The sequence below is a fragment of the Heloderma suspectum genome, chromosome 1, assembly GCF_057233095.1.
Source record: "Heloderma suspectum isolate Gila_16-S chromosome 1, 16-S_ref, whole genome shotgun sequence".
Taxonomy (NCBI): Eukaryota; Metazoa; Chordata; class Lepidosauria; order Squamata; family Helodermatidae; genus Heloderma; species Heloderma suspectum.
The window spans coordinates 131,606,486-131,625,405 of NC_139458.1; the positions used below are offsets into that span (position 1 = coordinate 131,606,486).

The following is an 18,920-nucleotide window of genomic DNA, read 5'->3' on the forward strand; positions in this document are numbered from 1 at the left end:
ATGTATATAAACTTACCTGTAAATTATATCTGCATATGCTCCATATATATTATCTATATGCATGGGTAATAAAATGTAAGAAAGAAAATACAAAGTTTTTGAAATATGGTGTTACGGAAGAATATTTAAATGCTGGATATGAAAGAAACCCCAAATTGGATAGAACTGGAGTGAAACGAGGTTTGTTGCAAAATATGGGGAAGAAGTGATCTAGGATAAGGTCAGTTCCAAGAAATAATCTGTGCATTTTCTGTGGAGGGCCTCCCCATATTCCCCTGCTATCTGAGGTTGGCAGTTGGACATGAGAGAGGATCAAGCCATGGTTTGTCTGACCTTGATTTAAAATGAACTATAGTTCTACAGTTGCTCAAGGTCAGAGCAACTGTATGGAACTGTGGTTCTACAGTCAAAGTGGAAGCTTTCATTCTCCACCTGTTGCACACGGAGGAGGAGGAGAGAGGAGCAGGAGTGTGGGGGCCCTAGGTTTGATCAAATCACTTGAAGATTCCTAAACAGTGGTTAAGGTGTCCATCTGCACTGGACTCTATTGTCTTGTCACTCCTATGTGAAGTGTAGTGGTTAGAGTGTTGGACTAGGACTCGGGAGACCCAGGTTCTAGACCCCACTCAGTCATGAAGCTCACTGGGTGACTTGGGCCAGTCACTGACTCTCAGCCTAACCTACCTCACAGAGTTGTTGTGAGGATAAAATGGAGAGGAGGAGGACTACGTAAGCCGTCTTGGGTTCCTTGCAAGAGGAAGAAAGGCGGGATATAAATGTAATAAAAATCAATCAATCAATCAACCAATGTGAGCTGTCCAGCTGTTGGCTTCAAGCATATGCAAACTGTTGAGTGGCTTTGGGACAACAACACCGATCTTCTTTCCTTCGTTTGCCAACAAGCAAAGCTGCACCATTACAATGAGCAGTAATTAGCTAGTGATATATGTTTCCTGAGAATGAAAGTAAGGTGGAGAGAATGTTAGATGTCTGAGCCACCTTGATTTTTCCATGTGACTACTAAAGTTATACAGTAGTGGCAAAGGGTTGTGCAAAGAAGTACAATTAAACTTCCAATATCCAAACACTGGGTCATCCTGTAAGAGTTTGATGACTGAGGTCTGGAATACATCCAAGTGCATCAAGACATGATTTAGTCCTATCTATGCTTTTAATCAGCTTATTTTCATTCTGGTCTCTTTTTTCCTTCAGACTTCTGCATCCTCATTAATTCTTCACCATCTTGATTTACTCTGCTCTACAAATTTTGCTCATAATTGTCATATACCTTCTTTACAGTGTCACTGCACCAATGAACTATGTCACATCTTAGCTGCGTTAATTTATTTCCTTTTTCTCTGTGAGGTGATTGCTTTCCCTTCTGCTTTGCCTTCAAGTCAGTGGAGTTGCCCAGCAAATTCAATTTAAGACAGTTATAGCTAATGAATGTTTGACATGGAGCCACATTTGAGGAATAATCTTCCCTGAAGAAGGGCTTTACAGCCTGAAATGTGTTTAGACATTGAATATTTCCTCTGTTCAGCAGATCTTCTGTGCACTTTCTAGAATTCTCTGTGTAACAGTGGTGATTTTTGCTCTACTAAACTCTCCCTTGATGTGGTAGGTGGGTTTGCACACTCACATTGTGCCTTGATCACAATGTTTGGGATTGAGCAGAATTTTCCCCTCAAGTCTGAATCTCTAGTGGTCTCTCTTTCTCATAAACTTAGGGAGCAATCCTATGGCCTCTAGGCAGTGGCTAGATGGCCATAGGATATCGTGTTATACGGGAACTGACCTCCCCCCACGTCTGCGCTGCCTTGGAGGCAGCGTGGAACAGCCCCATCCTCCACACTCGCAAGAGGAGTGCGGAGTGGCCGAAAAGGGGCGTGTCTGGGGTCATTCCAGGGCGAGGAGGGCGGAAATGCCTGTACGACACATCCAATGTGTCGTGCATCAGCCTCCTCCCCCTTTCCGTCCTCCCGCGGCTAGACAGCCGCAATCAGCTGTCTAGCCGAAAATGCAGGGCAGGAGAAGCGTGGAGGGAATGATCCCCTCCGTGCTTCTGCTGCCCTGCTTTGGATAGGTTGTCGCCTCCGAGTTTGGAGGCGGCCGCCAATCTGGATAGGATTGCGCCCTTAATCTCGTAAACTTTCCAGCTCTTCCCCTATGTCATGCAACTTCCTTCCTGTTCTTGACTTCTCTTAATTCCTGTCTCCCATCTTATCCCTTGGTCCTAGGGCTAGCCCTCTTCAGTTTGGTAAAGACTGCTGACTGGGGCTGGTTACAGGGAGCATACAACTCCCCTGTTAAAACAGCTTCACTGGCTCCCAGTCTGTTTCCGGGCACAATTCAAAGTGCTGGTTATGTCCTATAAAGCCCTATACAGCTCGGGTCCAGGTTATCTGAAAGACCGTATTCTCCCTTATGAGCCTACTCGTGCCCTGAGATCTTCAAGGGAAGCCCTTCTCGCCATCCCGCCATCATCACAGGCACGCCTGGTGGGAACGCGGGAGAGGGCCTTCTCGGTGGCTGCCCCAAGGCTCTGGAACTCCCTTCCCAGGGAGGCGAGAGTGGCACCCTCCTTGATATGTTTTCACAGGCATGCAAAAACTTTTTTGTTCCAGCAGGCCTTTGGGGATAACTAGTCTGGACCTGGGAAAATGCAACATATGGATACCATTTTTGTTGTTCTGGTTGTCTTTTAATGTTTTAATATCTTTACAATTTTAATATTGAGGATTGAATTATATTTTTAACTTTTATACAGTTGTATTTATATTTCTATTTATAGGTTTTAATTGTAGCAGTTTTAACATTGTGAGGCCGCCTTGAGTCCCAGTATTGGGAAAAAGGCGGGATATAAATAAATATAATAATAATAATAATAATAATGACAAGTCAGACTCGTATTTAGTTATTATAGGGAATTCTTGTGTTTCTGCAAAACATTTATCTCCCCACTATACTCAACATGGATGGAGTTTACCTTTCCACAATTACACATGGCCGCAGCAAGGATTCCAGTGCTAAATGTATAAGGGAAGTTAGGGTCAACTGGTCCCAGGGACTTGAGTATGGCTGGCTGGCTGGCTGGCTGTATCTGCCTCCATAAGTTCCAACCATGGGATGGCACTAATGGTAATAACTTCTACAAATCCCTACAGTAGCTTTTCAGCCATACTGACATATTTCCATGAGCAAGCAAAACTGTGTACATGGGGCCCATAGAGCAAGTACAAGCTTTCATAGATGGCATGAAGTAAGGCATCCTAGAAATGAATATTTCAAACAAGGATATCACTGGAATTAAGAGAGATATGTACAAAAAGCATGAGCTCTGTCATGACTTCCACTTGCAATATTCCTCCAGCTGTTTGCATGTTCCAAGCTCTCCCTGTGTATGGAGAAATGTTGGGGGAATTATTTGTTTTGATTACGCTTGAGTGATCAGGACTCTATGACACTCTCAGAAGAATTGGTCTCATTTCATAGTGGCAACAAAGGAACTGCAGTTAAGGGGCACAGAATCTTTGGGGAAAGAAGTATTCCTGCTTTGTTAGATCATACTGACTTTTGCAGTGGCTTGATGTAGTTTACACTGTAGGGGGCCACATTCCAGTGACGGTTGTGGCCAAATGCAAAATGGGGTGGGGCTGAAATACAGCCCCCCAGCATATTTTAGCTTAAGGTCAGTGTGGTGTAGTGGTTAGAGTGTTTGACTGAGAGCTGGGAGGTCCAGGTTCTAGTCCCCACTCGTCCATGGAAGCTCACTGGGTGACTTTGGGCCAGTCACAGACTCTCAGCCCAACCTACCTCACAGGGTTGTTGTTGTGAGGATAAAATGGAAAGGAAGAGGATAATGTAAACCGTCTTGGGTTCCTTGGAGGAAAAAAGGCAGAATATGAATGCAATAAATAAATAAATAAAGCTCTTACTGTCAGTAACTAAGCTTTAGGAAAGGGAGTTCAGTCTTTTTGAATGGGGAGGGGGGAATGTGCAAAAGCCAGGAAGTCTGGTGGGAAGAAGAAAGGGGTGGGAACATCCGGTCGGAGCCATGTCACCCTGGCAGTGACTTGCGGAGCTCTGCAGGTTGCGTATCTCAAACAGCTGTGAAAAGGTTGAGAAACCTTTTTATCTTCCCCTGGAATTAAAAGGGGAAGCTTACAGTACCATCCGGATGAAATCTTGAAAGAACAGCTGCTTCTGCGAAGAAACAGAGGGGCTGAAATCTAAAATTAGATGCCGGAGTGTCATCTACTGAATGCTGTTTGAAACTCCTAAGCAATTAGGAGACACAAGGACAAACAGCTCCAAATAGTATTTCTGAATTTGAACCACCAGCAATATCTGAGGACTTGTAATTAAATCTGCAGAAGTGTTTGTTTGTTTTGTTTCTGCAATTATACTTGCTTGTTGTGCTTTTGAAAGTGGAGGATGGCAGTACCAAAGGAAAAAAAGAAAGGCTTGAGAACGCCACCTACCCCCCCCCCATTGTTCCCCTGGCAAAGGTTTCTAGAAATGCCAGAGATGAAGAGGAGTTGCTTGCTTTGATAAAAACTATGTCTTCTCAGCCACTAGAGCAGTCAAAGAAACTTGAAACAATTCAGGACTCAATCATTGCCCTTCAAGGGGCTGTGGACCTAATTAATATCTCTTTTCAAAAGATGGAATCGAAGGTTAATTCTCCCCAAGATCGGGTTACTGCTCATGAAACTGCCATGGAAGCTTCTCATAATATTTTGTCTGCTCGAATTTCTCAACTGGAGGCCTTCACAAGTAGAGCGAATCTGTGTGTCCTTGGTATTAAAGACATGGTTACTGATATAGGTTTGGCTGAATTTATGGATAAACTTTTGCATGAGCTATTGGCTTTACCATCTGATTTTCTACTTGATATTGAGCATGCATATCATGTTCCTGGTTCAGTGTGTGGCACTAAAGGGACTTTTGGGACTGTTATTGTTCAATTTTCATGAGTCTCTACAAAAAATTATCTTATGCATCTGGCAAGAGAATGAGGTGAGCTTCGGTGGGGACCAGCAAATGACAAGATTATGCTCTTTCCTGATTATACTAAAGAAGTCGTTGACAGAAGAAGGCAATTCACCAAGGCAAGAAGTTTGACAAAGCAAATTAACCTGCAATACCATATTAAATATCTGGCTACATTTTGCATTCTTTTTGAAGGCCAGATGAAAAGGTTTTTAAATCCTGATGTTGCAGAGTCATTCCTCACTGGTATTAAAATTAAAACAAGGGAACCAACTCTCTCAGCCTCTAGAGTTGGAATTTAGCCATCTTTACTGTTCTTCTGAAGTGCTGCTTGGGTTACAGCTGATAAGATGTCTAGGCAGTATGCCAGAGTAAATGTTTGCATATTTTTGTTTTCTATCTCCTTTTTTATGTTATATTGTAATAAAATGCCTGTTTGTGTGTATATGTGTGTGTATACATATAAATATATATTTTTAGATGTGATATTACTTAAAATATACAAATGGTTTGCTTTTGTTTTTTGTTTTTTATCTTTTTCTTAAATTTCTTTTACTTATTATTATTAATATTATGGGATTATGATTATTACTATTCCTTGCTGGCTAAACCTTTAATTTTCATTAATATGCATTAATTGAATGGTAATATATGGCCAATGGAAATGGATTGTTTGCTCCTCTTCTTTTGCTAGAAGACTGAGGTTATGACACTGAAAAATAAGGTTCACCGTTTGTGGTGCAGCAGATTGAAGATTTAATAATACTTGCAATGTTTGGAAGAGTGCTGTATAGGTATAATTTGCACTTGGATTTATATTTGGATATTTGGTTTGTTCTCATTGAAGTTTAATATAATCCTTTTTCTTCTCCTCCTTTTGCTATCCTCCCTTTTTCTTCCTCAGAATACTGTAATGTTGGAAATTGAAGATTCTGATTATGTTGTTGGTATTGTTTATTTCATTTATAAAAATAAAAAAAATAAAAATAGATTTTTAAAAAAAAGGAAGAAGAAAGGGGTGGGGCCAGGAGAAAAGCATGTGAAAGTTTTTTTCTCCATTTAGGATATTTATAGAAACCTGTTCCCCTGTGTCTCTGTACCTCTTGTCCAGATCTTGTGAGATTTACTGGAACCAAACAAAAGCAGAGTTAAAGCAGAGAGAATGTGTTGTCCGGTTAAATGAGGTCTTGTAGCTTAAGGGACTGAAGCCCTGTGTAGACATTCAGCCCACTCACAGAAGAGCTAAAAATGGGGAGGGAACACGAGTAGAAGCTTCCACATGATCGGGAAGCCTGGTAAAGCAATCCAATCCAATATTTTGTGTACACGATCCTAGCTGTGGTGACCATATAGGAAACCAGCTTTCCTCATTACAAAATCTTTTATTACCAGTCAAGCGTGATAGTAAGCAATCAAGTTGCACTGTACATTCTAGATCTAAGATCGTTGCTAATGATAATGTCGATTTCTTTTTGTGCTTGCCTGGATGTCACTGTCAGTCTTTTAGGTCTAATTCATAAAAACAGGTTACTTACTGATGTTTATTTCCTGTTATTTTTGTTTAACAGTGAAAAGTGGGAGCTGGGAAACTTGTATTGAGTTCATCTGCAGCAATTGTCATTAGGGAAGCTCTCAAACTAGATGGAGGAACCTGCTCTTGTGGGCTTCTCTGGGACTCTAATGTTGTTCTGGAAGTTCAACATCAGAATCATTGCTTTAACATACCAGCTAGGAAGTATTGCAATGTACAACCAATTCTATAAAAATAGTGCTGTTTCTTTGCTTTTGTTCCCAGCTGGAGCACTACTTGCAAGCCAAAGAGACACATTTGTTTCCAAAAAACTCCTATATTCATTGCTTCAGTGATGCTGAAAATTGAGAATTGATCTTGTCCATTGGACTTGGCCTAGCTGCATCCATCCACAGTGATGACTTGTCTCTGTCTCACTCCCCCTCACAATTCCGTGTGTGTGATTTTAAGTACACTCCAGCACCACCTCAGGACAGTCATGCAGGACTGTTCCTAGAGAAAAGAGAAGGGACGTTTTAATTTTCCCAGTCTTTTAACTCCTGGTTTACTTATTTTTTTTCATTCTCTGTGATTACTTTTAGCCCTGCCTTTTATTGTTGTCTTATTAATTATTGTAAACTGCCCTTGCACTTTTTTAATTGAAGGGTGCTATAGAAATGTTTTAAATCAATAAAAGGAATAAGATATTAAATGTGGCACACTGCAGAGTGCAAAAGAGAGAATTTAGATGCCACGCTCAGGACCACAGTTACCTTGGTCTGCAGTGAAGGGATGGATAGTAATATTTCATCTTGTCATGAAGGACCTCAAGGCTCCTATATCTACTGGTGAGATACACAAATTGAATCTTGATATGTTCAGTGGAGAAATGGCTATTTTAAAAAATCTACGTTAACTGAAAGGAAATCTGTAAACAGCTATTGACCACACCTGGGATAAATGAGAACAGCTTTGGCAGTGAGTTTCAAGGGTCTCCTGGGCTATTTAAAAATGCTGCTTGATGCGCTTCATACGCTTCCTTGAACAGACATTCCTGGCCTGAGAAGAGACACTTTCATGACACGACATAGTTGCTAATGACAGAGGGCAAGGGAGGGTCTGAAGAGAATGCTTCTGAGACTAATGGACTAAAATCCAAATGGCACTCTTCCTTGTGTCCCCCTCCTCGTGAATTCCTGTTCAACAAGAAAGAACTATGAAATGAATTCCAGAAGTGAACCATGCACAGTTTCAGTTCCTGCATGCCTTTTTCTCTCTGTATGTTACTGATATGCACATGTGCATTGATAAAGCACTGCAAAAAAGTGATCTTCATGTTGCTGTATGTGCATGTTACATTTGTATCCAGGGTGCTCAAGGTCTCAAAGAGTATCCTCACAACAACCATGTGAGGTAGATTAGGCTGAAAGATAATGACTAGTCTAGGAGCTCCCACCAAGCTTCACACTGGGGATTTGAACCCAGGTCTTTCTAGTCTAGCATTCTATCATTGGGTCAAGATTGTTTTTGTGCAGTGTTTGGTAAAACACCATGCAAAAAGATTTATTTTGCTATTTTGCATGTTTTATCAATACTTGCACACGCATTGGTAATGTGGAGTATTGGGGAAAGGCACAATTGAACTGAAAGCTTTGGCAAACTGCACATGAATAGCACTCTGTACAAAGTATGCAAATAAGAAAGAAAAATGGAGAATTTCTAACAAATCAGTTCCTCTTCAGAAACAAGACCTGATAATTCAGAACCCCAGAATGGGCTGGGGGGTGGGGAATTCAGATGAGTAGAATTTCGGAACCCATCCCTAATCTGAATGCACTAAATGATGTGTTTTTTGTGTACATGTGAAACACAACCAGAGCTGTGATCCATATGTACACAAATGAGATCAAATTCTGAGATCAAAGAATTAACCAATGGAGAACATTTTCTTTCTCCCCTTCCCTTTAAAAATCTGCAGTTATTGACAATGACTAGGAATGGAATAATATCAAATTTCATTTACATGTGAAAGATCCATTCATAATTAATTCACCATTCAGTCTGTTAGGCTTCTACTGTGGGATGCACAATGCTCTGGAAATAACAGAGTTAATGTATACAAAGGTTTTATTTGAGGCCCATGGTGAGCTTTATTGCCTCTCCTACATTTTATGAGATTCCATTAAAAGGAATACTTTAGAACATTTACTGCCTGGCATTAAAACAAAGGGTTCTTAACTGTGTGAAATGACTGTAGATGTGCTTCTTATTTCATTTAACAGATTTTTAAGGGATTTATTAAGTAGAGGAGGGGAAAACGTCATTGGCTGCAATCCCAGAGGTGCTGCATGCACCAGATCTGCACAGGCACTAGTGGTTTTTCCATCCAGTTTTGTCACCGTATCAGCACCATTTTCACATCAAGTTAGTTGCTGAATGGCAAGCTGTCTTTTAAATTCAGGAGTGTTTAAGAGCATTTGTGCATCTTAACAGGAGAATGTGAAAGAGGAGCTGCTCTGCTTTCTGTTGGTCCATGTCCAGAGTGTTAATAATAAATAAAAGAAAGAAAGAAAGAAAGAAAGAAAAAGAATGGAAAGCTCTAGGTACACACATGCATTTTTGGTAAGTGCATAGACCTACTGAATCAGGGCCATTAAAAATCTGGTTCATCCATTAATACATTGTCCAGTGGATCATACAGCAATACTTAGCTATGTTGTTTTTGCTATTTGTCTTGGCTTGTCTGACCGACCTTTCTCTTTATTTACATTTTGTATCCCACCTTTTTTCCATAGAGCAGTGCCTACATGTCCTTCCATCCAAATACTGGCCAGGGCAAGACCAGTTTAGTTTCAGAGTTGAAACTAGATCAGGCACTTTCAGGTCGCTGTTTGGGCGTATTCATCTAACAGTTCTGTATTAGCAGCTGTCTGCTTGGCATTGTACGGAGTAGTTGTGGATCAGTCCCTACCTAGGATGCTTCCAGCAGCCTTCCCCAAGCTGGTGCCTTCCAGGTGTGTTAGACTACAATTGTTATCATCCCCAGCCAGCATGACCATTGCTGACGGGGTGATGGGAGTTCTAATCCAACACATCTGGAGGGCACCAGCTTGAGGAAGGGTCTCTTATAGTATAAGGCTACAATACAGTATACGCTTTGCGGTGCTTATATCCCATTGTAATAGAACTTAACCTACTGTAAATATGGGAGGCAGGAACATTGCCTACCATACGGCATTTTATAGTGAACTGGCTGAGATCCAGGCAAGAGTATGTGCATCTGGGTCCTGTTGTGACTTAATGGAGGCAAGGAACTACAAGCACAAGCAAACAATGGGAAAGCCCCAAATGTACTCTGAGTGCACTGTTTATGATAAAAGTCATAGCACTTTCTCTAAATCTGACAGGTCCTCCTGGGGATGAAGCTCCTGATGGCCCTCTCTGCAATCTTTTTAATGAATTTGCCTTGTTAATTGCTCTCTTGGTGCAGGGCTGCCATGAAGGGCCTTTCCCTCAGCTTAATGGAACGACTGATTCAAAGATACAGCGACCGCTTTGTGAAGATGCTCACTGTGCAGTACCGAATGCACCAGACCATAATGCAATGGGCTTCCACCGAAATGTACAGTGGCCGCCTCTCAGCTCATCACTCCGTCGCACAACATTTACTGAAGTAAGGGATCGGTGCTTGCTTGCTTTTTTCCCCTGAAAAGTTTTCAGTAGGAGATTGACATTGTCAATTAATATTCATGGAGAGAGTATAGGGTGCCCCCTGCCCACGTCCACAATAATCCTTTGGGTCTAGCCCCCTGTTTTAACAAATGGGGTTGGGGGGGGGATCCCTTTTTATTTAGCAAACAGTGATTTTGGTTTTCCCTGCATTGCTTACAAGATAGATATTCACACACTTATGATCTGTCTGAAAAAGAGTTAAAACAGTTATACAACAACTAGGTATATGTTGAAGGCCTGATTCTGCAGTCACTGTGGGCCCAATCGCTGTGCATTCCCAGTAGAAATCTTTGTTTTTCCCCATTGAATAGATGACCTCCATGTCATATCACAAACTTTTTTGAAACTCCCTAAGTTTTAAAAGCAGTTTGCCTTTGGGGGAGGGTGTTTGAGTGAAACGAGTTCAGTGCCCTCTTGGGTTCAAAGAATGAACTCCATGGTTCTTTGGATCTGGACTTCTGACTCCAAGACCCAAAACAGACTTAGAATATTCCTGATCTCTTAAAAAATTGGGAGCATCTCATGCACACAATGCTAGGAGTGAAAATGTTCCCCTATGCCATAGGATGAGTTCAGAAGCTTTCATTTCTGCTTTTAGTTAACCACAACTTGTCATGATGGACAGACACTGGTTAACATTAGATATGGTCAGTTTAAACAAGCCACCTCCAGAAACTATGGCTCTTTCACACTGAGGGTACCATACAAATAAATAAATGTATAGCTAAGTTGTTAATTTTTAGGACATATCAAGGAGAACTTATGAAAAGTACTGGAGTGGCATTCCATAGGGCATGGCACTTCACAGAATACAAGAGGACAGGCCCCTGCCCTGAGGAATTTACAATCTATAATTTGACACAGGAAGAACAACAGAGGATGGGAGGCAGGGGTAAATGGGAAGCAATATGTGATTGTTTCAGTTACATGTCCTTAGGCTTACCTATAGTTTGAGTTACCATAGGACCTGGGAACTAGGGAGTATTCTAAAGGCTTCATATAAAATATGATGGTTTTTAAACTAGGAATTCTAAAAACCAATTACAGCAAAGAACAAAACATAAAGCATATCCTATGAATAGAACAATCCAGATGAAAGAGGTTTGGTAATACAACGTTTTACAGTGTGTTGCACTGATACTGGTCATAATCTGTTCTTTCAGCTAGTTGTAACTGGTATAAACTTGCATCAGCAGTGGTCAGGAATGGAGTACGTTGGTGTTTCTCTTTACAGCTACTAAAATGCAAAATGTAACAGGACCTCAAAGAGGGCCAAGATCACATCATAGATTTAAATCACCGAGAAGATCATTTCAGTACGTATTATTGACAGCAATAGCAGTGAAATACTTTCTAAAGGCTCTGAAAGAAATGGTCAGCAATAAAAATGAAGTGTTGCTTTGAATGAAGGTGTTAGCAGTGCCGTTAGGATCTGATGCAGTAGCAAGCTGAAGGCTGTATAAATTCTCATTGACTTCATGGAGCTCTAGATCAGCCCCTTCACCTGAAATATTCTGTCTTTCGCAAACACTGTATTATAGGATAACAAAGAGGAGATCAGCCTTCTAGGGCCTTTGGATTCCCACACAAATCAAGTTACAAGGATGAGGTTTCAAACTGTACAAGTCAATAGTTTCCCACACAAGCATACTTTCTTGTGACCAGGACCGCACGGGGCGGGGGGTGGTGGTGGCAGGATTGTGCCCAGGAACAAGCAGAGTTTCATTTCATTTATTACATTTCTATACTGCCCAATAGGCAAAGCTCTCTGGGTGGTTTACAGAGATTAAAACCTTAAAATACCGTTTTTTACACACAAGCTCACGCACGCATGCACACAGTTTTAACAATCAACAGTAAGAAATACCAGGACCTGTTAAAAACCTTATCATTTACTGCCAAACGCTTGAGAATAAAGGAAAGTCTTAACCTGGTGCCGAAAAGTTGACAATGTTGGCACCAAACACGCCTCGCTGGGGAGATTGTTCCATAATCCGAGGCCCACCACTGAGAAGGCCGTCTCCCTGGGTGCTATCCTCCGAACCTCCCTTGGAGGAGGCACTTGGAGAAGAGCCTCTGGTGACAATCATAGTGCACAGATAGGTTCATACCAGGAGAAACACTCTTATCAGGTACTGAGATCCTGAGCCATGTAAAGCTTTATAGGTCAAAAACAGCATCTTGAATCAGGCTCAGAAATGTACAGGCAGCCGGTGCAAGCGGGCCAGAATCTGTCTTATAAGTGCAGACTTTCTGGTCCTTGCTGTCAGTCTGGCCATCACAGGCAGCCGGTGCAAGCGGGCCAGAATCTGTCTTATAAGTGCAGACTTTCTGGTCCTTGCTGTCAGTCTGGCCATCACAGGCAGCCGGTGCAAGCGGGCCAGAATCTGTCTTATAAGTGCAGACTTTCTGGTCCTTGCTGTCAGTCTGGCCATCACAGGCAGCCGGTGCAAGCGGGCCAGAATCTGTCTTATAAGTGCAGACTTTCTGGTCCTTGCTGTCAGTCTGGCCATCACAGGCAGCCGGTGCAAGCGGGCCAGAATCTGTCTTATAAGTGCAGACTTTCTGGTCCTTGCTGTCAGTCTGGCCATCACAGGCAGCCGGTGCAAGCGGGCCAGAATCTGTCTTATAAGTGCAGACTTTCTGGTCCTTGCTGTCAGTCTGGCCATCACAGGCAGCCGGTGCAAGCGGGCCAGAATTTGTCTTATAAGTGCAGACTTTCTGGTCCTTGCTGTCAGTCTGGCCATCACAGGCAGCCGGTGCAAGCGGGCCAGAATCTGTCTTATAAGTGCAGACTTTCTGGTCCTTGCTGTCAGTCTGGCCATCACAGGCAGCCGGTGCAAGCGGGCCAGAATCTGTCTTATAAGTGCAGACTTTCTGGTCCTTGCTGTCAGTCTGGCCATCACAGGCAGCCGGTGCAAGCGGGCCAGAATCTGTCTTATAAGTGCAGACTTTCTGGTCCTTGCTGTCAGTCTGGCCATCACATTTTGCCTGCTGCAGCTTCCAAACCATCTTCAAAAGTGGCCCCACATAATCTATCTTGGAGGTTACCAGAGCACAGACCACTGAAGCCAGGTTATCCCTGTCCAGATAAGGGCAATGCTACTGAGGCTCAAGTGACAAAAAGTGGCTCCAGGAGAACCCCTAGGCTATGAACCTTCTCCTTCATGGAGAGGGCAACCTCATCCCGAACAGACTGAGCACCCTCCATCCAGTCAGCAGAACTGCCCACCAGCAGCATCTCAGTCTTCTCAGGATTGAGCTTCAGTTTATTAGCCTTCATCCAGTCTGTTGTCGCAGCCAGACACTGATCTAGCACATCCACAGCCTCATCTGATGATGATGAAAAGGAGAAGTAGAGCTGTGTGTCATCAGCATGCTGATGACAACACACTTGAAAACTCCAGATAACCCCATTCAGCAGTTTCATGTAGATGTTAAATACCATGGGGGACAGAAGCAATCCCTGTGGAACCCCATACAGGAGAATCCATGGGGCCAAGTCATATCCCCCCAAGCACCACCTTCTTCAGGTGATCACCCAAGTAGAAACGAAACCACTGCAGTGCAGTACCACGACCCCTCCCAATCCCAGCTCAGTCCCCCCAGAAGGATACCATGATTGATGATATCAAAAGCCACCAAGAGATCAAGGATAATACTTCTCCTGACATAGGTCATCATACAGGGCTGTTTGTGTGCCAGAACTTATCCTGAACCCCAACTGATATAGATCAGATAATCGGTCTCATCCACTTTTCCCATTGCACTTTTAAGCCCTAGTGATGTCAGTGAGAGAGTTAAGGATGTACTTAAATATCTCTTATTGAATTCGATGGTACCACATAGCCTGACTCTATGCATGTTTACTCAGAGGTATGCATCACTACGTTTAGTGGGCTTACTTTACTTCCAGGTAAGTGTGCGTAGAATGATTAATTTTGGCTGGGTAGCGCCCTTTGTTTTCAGTCACTCCAGACCAAAACCCTTTTCCTGCGGAGGGGAAGGATATTGTTTGCATTTGCTATCATTTTAGTCTTGGCAAAGCAAGCAATCTTCCCATGATCCATTTAATTAATAAAAGGAGAGAGGGCTAGCCTTGATGCTAGGGATATTTTCAGTTGTTTTATCATTTTTATTCTGTTCCTTCTGAGCTCCCTTGATCCATATGATTGGAAAAGCAGCACACAAAGCAAATAAATAAATCTGCTTTCCATGGCCCTGGTAAATAAAAAATTCTAATAGCATTTTTTTTAATCAAAAGAAAATGGGGTTGAGTTTTTGATTAGCTGATAATTGAAGGGGCTGTTAACCATGTATAGGACAAAGCACTTTATGCCATATTAACAAGCAGGCATGTCTTACTTATCAAGGAAGGAATTAATTACTGAGTGGTTTCCACTATGTTACTCTGTAACACAGAGGAAACTATAGAAATGCAGTGGTCCCCGCCCCCATAACCCCTCTCCCCCTCTCCATCCAGTACAATTGGCATTTCCAATATATGTTGTGTAATAGCAGCATTTGGTATGTGGGTCATTTAATATTAGCTCATCCAGTTCTTAAGGGATTCTTTTTCTCCTCCAGGAATAATTATAATACTGCCAGATTACATCAGTAACTGCTCTGCTTTGGGCTGCAGACAGTTCATTGTTCTTTTTTTAAAGCAGTCCCCATTATAGTTATTCCTGGTTTTGGCTGTATAGTTCTTTTGAAAACAATAAATTTAATGCCTGTTTTGTCTGCAGTCGGAAAGAAATCTGTACCCAGGAAGAGAGAAAGACTGAAATAATTTTCTGTTGGTGTTTGCAAATGTCAGGAGCAGGAATAAGTAGTGATAGGTGCTCCAACAGTGAGGAATCCTTATCTGACATATGGCTACCACTAGGGAAGAATGATTCCCACAGTGTGGGGGTGCAGAACCTATTTCAGCCTAAGGACCAAATTCCATTATGGAGAAGCTCATGGGGTCCAGTGGTGAACAGGGCTGAAGGCAAAAGGGTTGGGACCAAAAATACCTGCTTAAAGCCCTCACGTAAGTAAGCCTTAGGAGAGGCATTTCAACTTTTTAGAATAGGGAAAACACTCCACAAAAGCTGAGAAGCTACCAAACCATCAGTGGTTGGGGGAAAGGGAGTGGGGCCAGGGCAGGGGGCGTGGGCTTCTGGGGAACCCCGGAGGGCTGGATTTGTCCCCCAGGCCTGAGGTTCTACACCCCTGCTATAGTGGTAGAGATACTTCCAGAGGAGAATATATCACAAAACAACACAAATATGTACCATGCACATAACGTTAAGGTGACTTTATATACAAGACCATTTTACAGTCCTCTTGGATTCACAGAACTCGTTCCAACTGCAAGGTGAGAAATCCCAGTAATTTTTCCATATTTACTTGTTATAAACAGTGTGGCGGAAGTGAGAAAGAGAACCACAGAAACAATTAAACGAACCAATATCTAGGGTTAGGGAGATCCCATGTTTAAGTAAATGCAAGATTCCCCAGTGGGCCTGGGACCCCCTCTCTATCTTGTCACACATAGATAGAGGTGAGATCATGAAAGTATAATCCTACAGAATCACAGTTAGTGGGCTATTCTGTGATATTTGTTGGTCCTTTGAAATGGGCTTGGGCAAAGAAAGAAAGAAAAAGTGTGCAGACAGTTCTATAGAGTGCCCCATATATAGATTTACCTTTTGGCTATGACAGGGCCAGCTCCAGGCTTGAAGGGGCCCTTACCAAGTGGGCCTCCGATGGGCCTCCCTCAGTGTCAGTGAATTTTCAGTGGGCTTCCCTGGCAGCTGTGGACAGCAGCAGTGCTCTGATCAGAGCTCTCATTCTAGTTCCCCACAGTCCCTGAGAGCAATACTATGATGGGGACATTGTAGTAAATCCAAATGGCATAAGAGGGCCGAGGGCAGATGTTAGTGGTGGGCCCTGCTGGGCAGTAGGGCCTCAACAGTTGCCCAAGGATGGTGACCTGCTAACATTGGCCTCGGCTGTTGGTATGTTTTAAATGGGGAGGAACTTCTCTGCAATGTGATGAATTAGGTCTAGGAGGGGTGGGGATGAAAGAATCTTATCTTTTGAAAAATGGCACATGGTCAACTTAAAAACTGAAGACAGCCCTAAGAATGTGTGTGTGTGTGTGTGTGTGCGCGCGCGCGCGCGCACGTATGTGTGTGTGTGTGGCTGGAATTTGAAGAAATGGTAATTCATAAGGGACCTCACAGTAAGATAAGCTCCTGTTTTGTATTACTACTTTTATTGCTTTTAAACAATGAAATGGAGAGCTAATTAGGACAAGACATAGGTGAGGAACTGCATGAACTATCCAGGACAAATTGGATACTAATTGTGCAAAAATCAGTTGGGTGCTATCACAAATTCAAATTTGTGCAAATAATCTGCAGTTAATACCTATTGGTAACTGAAAGAACAGAAACTGCTCCTGTTCTTGGCCATAGGATATAGATTAGGGTATTTTTCTGTCCTGTCTAAGTACAAACAAGGCCAAGAGCTTTTTGAAAGCTGCTGCCTACTAATCTCTGAAAGTAACCTGTTGTTGGCCAGGAAGTCAAGGCTGCATCACTTAGAATACCTTAAGGCCCCCTTTTGCTGATTCTTCTTTTGCTTCCTCTGAGTACCAAAATATGAAAGCTCAGATTACTTTAAAATCTACCGATTTGAGGTGTTCTGGGAATTCAGTCTTTACTGCATATAGATGGAAACATATTATTCATGAAGCTAAAGAAGATTATTTGGCTCCATACCTTGTAAAGAGCTACTAACTTGTGCACATTTGAGACTGAAGAAACTTCAGTATCAAAAATCTTATTCTTATATTAAGAATTAAGGGGTATATTTGGGCAATGCTAAGCACCAAAATCTCAGAAGTGCACAGCTGAGCAAATTCTTCTCTCCGTGGTGACTCATTAGTCTTACATTTTCTCACAGCCCAGCACCACCAGGATGAATAGCCCAAGCCCCCTGCCTATTATGATGTATAATATTTTTGGACCCTCAGTTCCTTTCCAGCAGTGCTCCCTTTCGTCTCTGAATTATTACTGACAATGTGATGGAAACCACTTTACCATTACAACCACTTTTTGCCTTGGGAATTTCATGTGAATGTGCTTGCAAAAGGAGTTAACTTGTGTGAGATTCTCTGCAGAGGAAGCCATTTTCAGTATACAAATGGAAGTGAAAGCAGCCTGTAATTGGCAAAGATGAAATGCCTCAGTAGCGTTTTGGCTATTGTCTCGATCTCTTGACCAGTGTCTGGGCTGCTCTGCAGCTGAGGTGATGCAGCAGAACAAGAAAAGTTGGGGAATGCAGAAATATTTATGCTGAAATAATCAGCACTTGCTTACTTTAAATGCAAAACAAAGGATAGGTCATTTGGAGGCATGCAGAAATGCTACAAGAGAGAGCCTGCAAAGGCAGTTGGAGGAACTACATACAGAGGATTTAGCATCAATTTTAAAGTGATCTTTGAACAAGAGCACCTCAGACCACACATTACAGTTTAGCACAACATGCACAAGCCCAAGTAAGCCTCAGGCACATCCCTCCTCACACATAGCCAGGAAGAGTTTGAAAGCTTTCACTTCTGCTTTTAGTTAATCACAATTTATTATGTCATCTGGACAGACAAACTGTGCTTAACGTTAATTATGGTTAGTTTAAAACAAGCCAACTTCAAACCATGGTTTCTGAAGCAAGTTTGTTTAAACTAACCATAGTTAATGTTAACCACAATTAAGGGACTGTCTGACATGGCAAGCTGTTGTTAACAGGGATGGGGCCATAGCTCAATGAAAGAGCACATGCTCTGCATGCAGAAGATCAGTCCACAGCATCTACAGGTAGTGCTAAGAAAGAATTCTGCCTGAAACCCTAGAAAGCTGCTGCCAGTCAGTGTTGACAATACTGGGCTGGAGGGACCAATGATCTGACTCAGTATAAGGGAGCTTCCTATGTTCCTAACTAAAAACAGAAACTAAAGCTTCTCAACTTCTACTCTTCTTGGCCATATAAAATGGGGAAAGCACACAAGCCGAAGGCTCAGCTGGGTTCATTCGAGCTCCTGCATGTTGCACTAAGCTAAGGTTTAGTGTGATTTCCCCAGACAATAAATAACCACAACCAGCTTCCATGTGTCTGGGACTAGGAGCTGGTTCATAGAATAATCTAAGCAAGAAAGAGTCCTCCTGACAGATCTCTGGCTTAAACTGAAGTGAGTAGCAATAAAAGGGTTAACTCTGTTTTTCTGGCCTTAGCATTTAAATAAATGCTGGAGATTCACAAGCATGTTCTTCCAGGCCTGGTCCCCCTCAGAGAAGAGAGATAATTTTTTTTTTCTCCACTGGAAGATTCATGCAGCTAATTATCTTCAGAAGTGATGTTCACAAAATCACTCACATTAAGACTGTTCCTGAGGGTTGCAATACGCACAAGTAAGCTCACTGCCGTCCAGGAACACACAAAGAAGAATCTTAATTATACTTTTATATCCTTGAAGAAGACAGTTCGTGTGGCAGGTGTGCAATAGTAGGAGTCTCAGGAGTATAAAGGTAGAAAACCCAAGGAACTTGAGACTCTACTAAAGCACGTCTGGGGAAAGTGGACAAGGCCTTGAGAGAATTATGTGCCTTTTTGAAGACATGGTAATCACATGAAT

At 42.3% G+C, this 18,920-nt stretch overlaps 1 protein-coding gene across 2 annotated transcripts in view; it reads left to right on the forward strand.

Moving 5' to 3' along the window:
- IGHMBP2 (immunoglobulin mu DNA binding protein 2) overlaps window positions 1–18,920 on the forward strand; it is a 109,618-nt gene that overhangs the window by 46,555 nt on the left and 44,143 nt on the right. For both annotated transcript variants that reach the window (XM_084858180.1, XM_084858169.1), the window contains exon 9: window positions 9,996–10,178. In XM_084858180.1, the coding sequence (XP_084714306.1) occupies window positions 9,996–10,178 (183 nt within the window). The remainder of the gene's footprint in view (window positions 1–9,995; window positions 10,179–18,920) is intronic.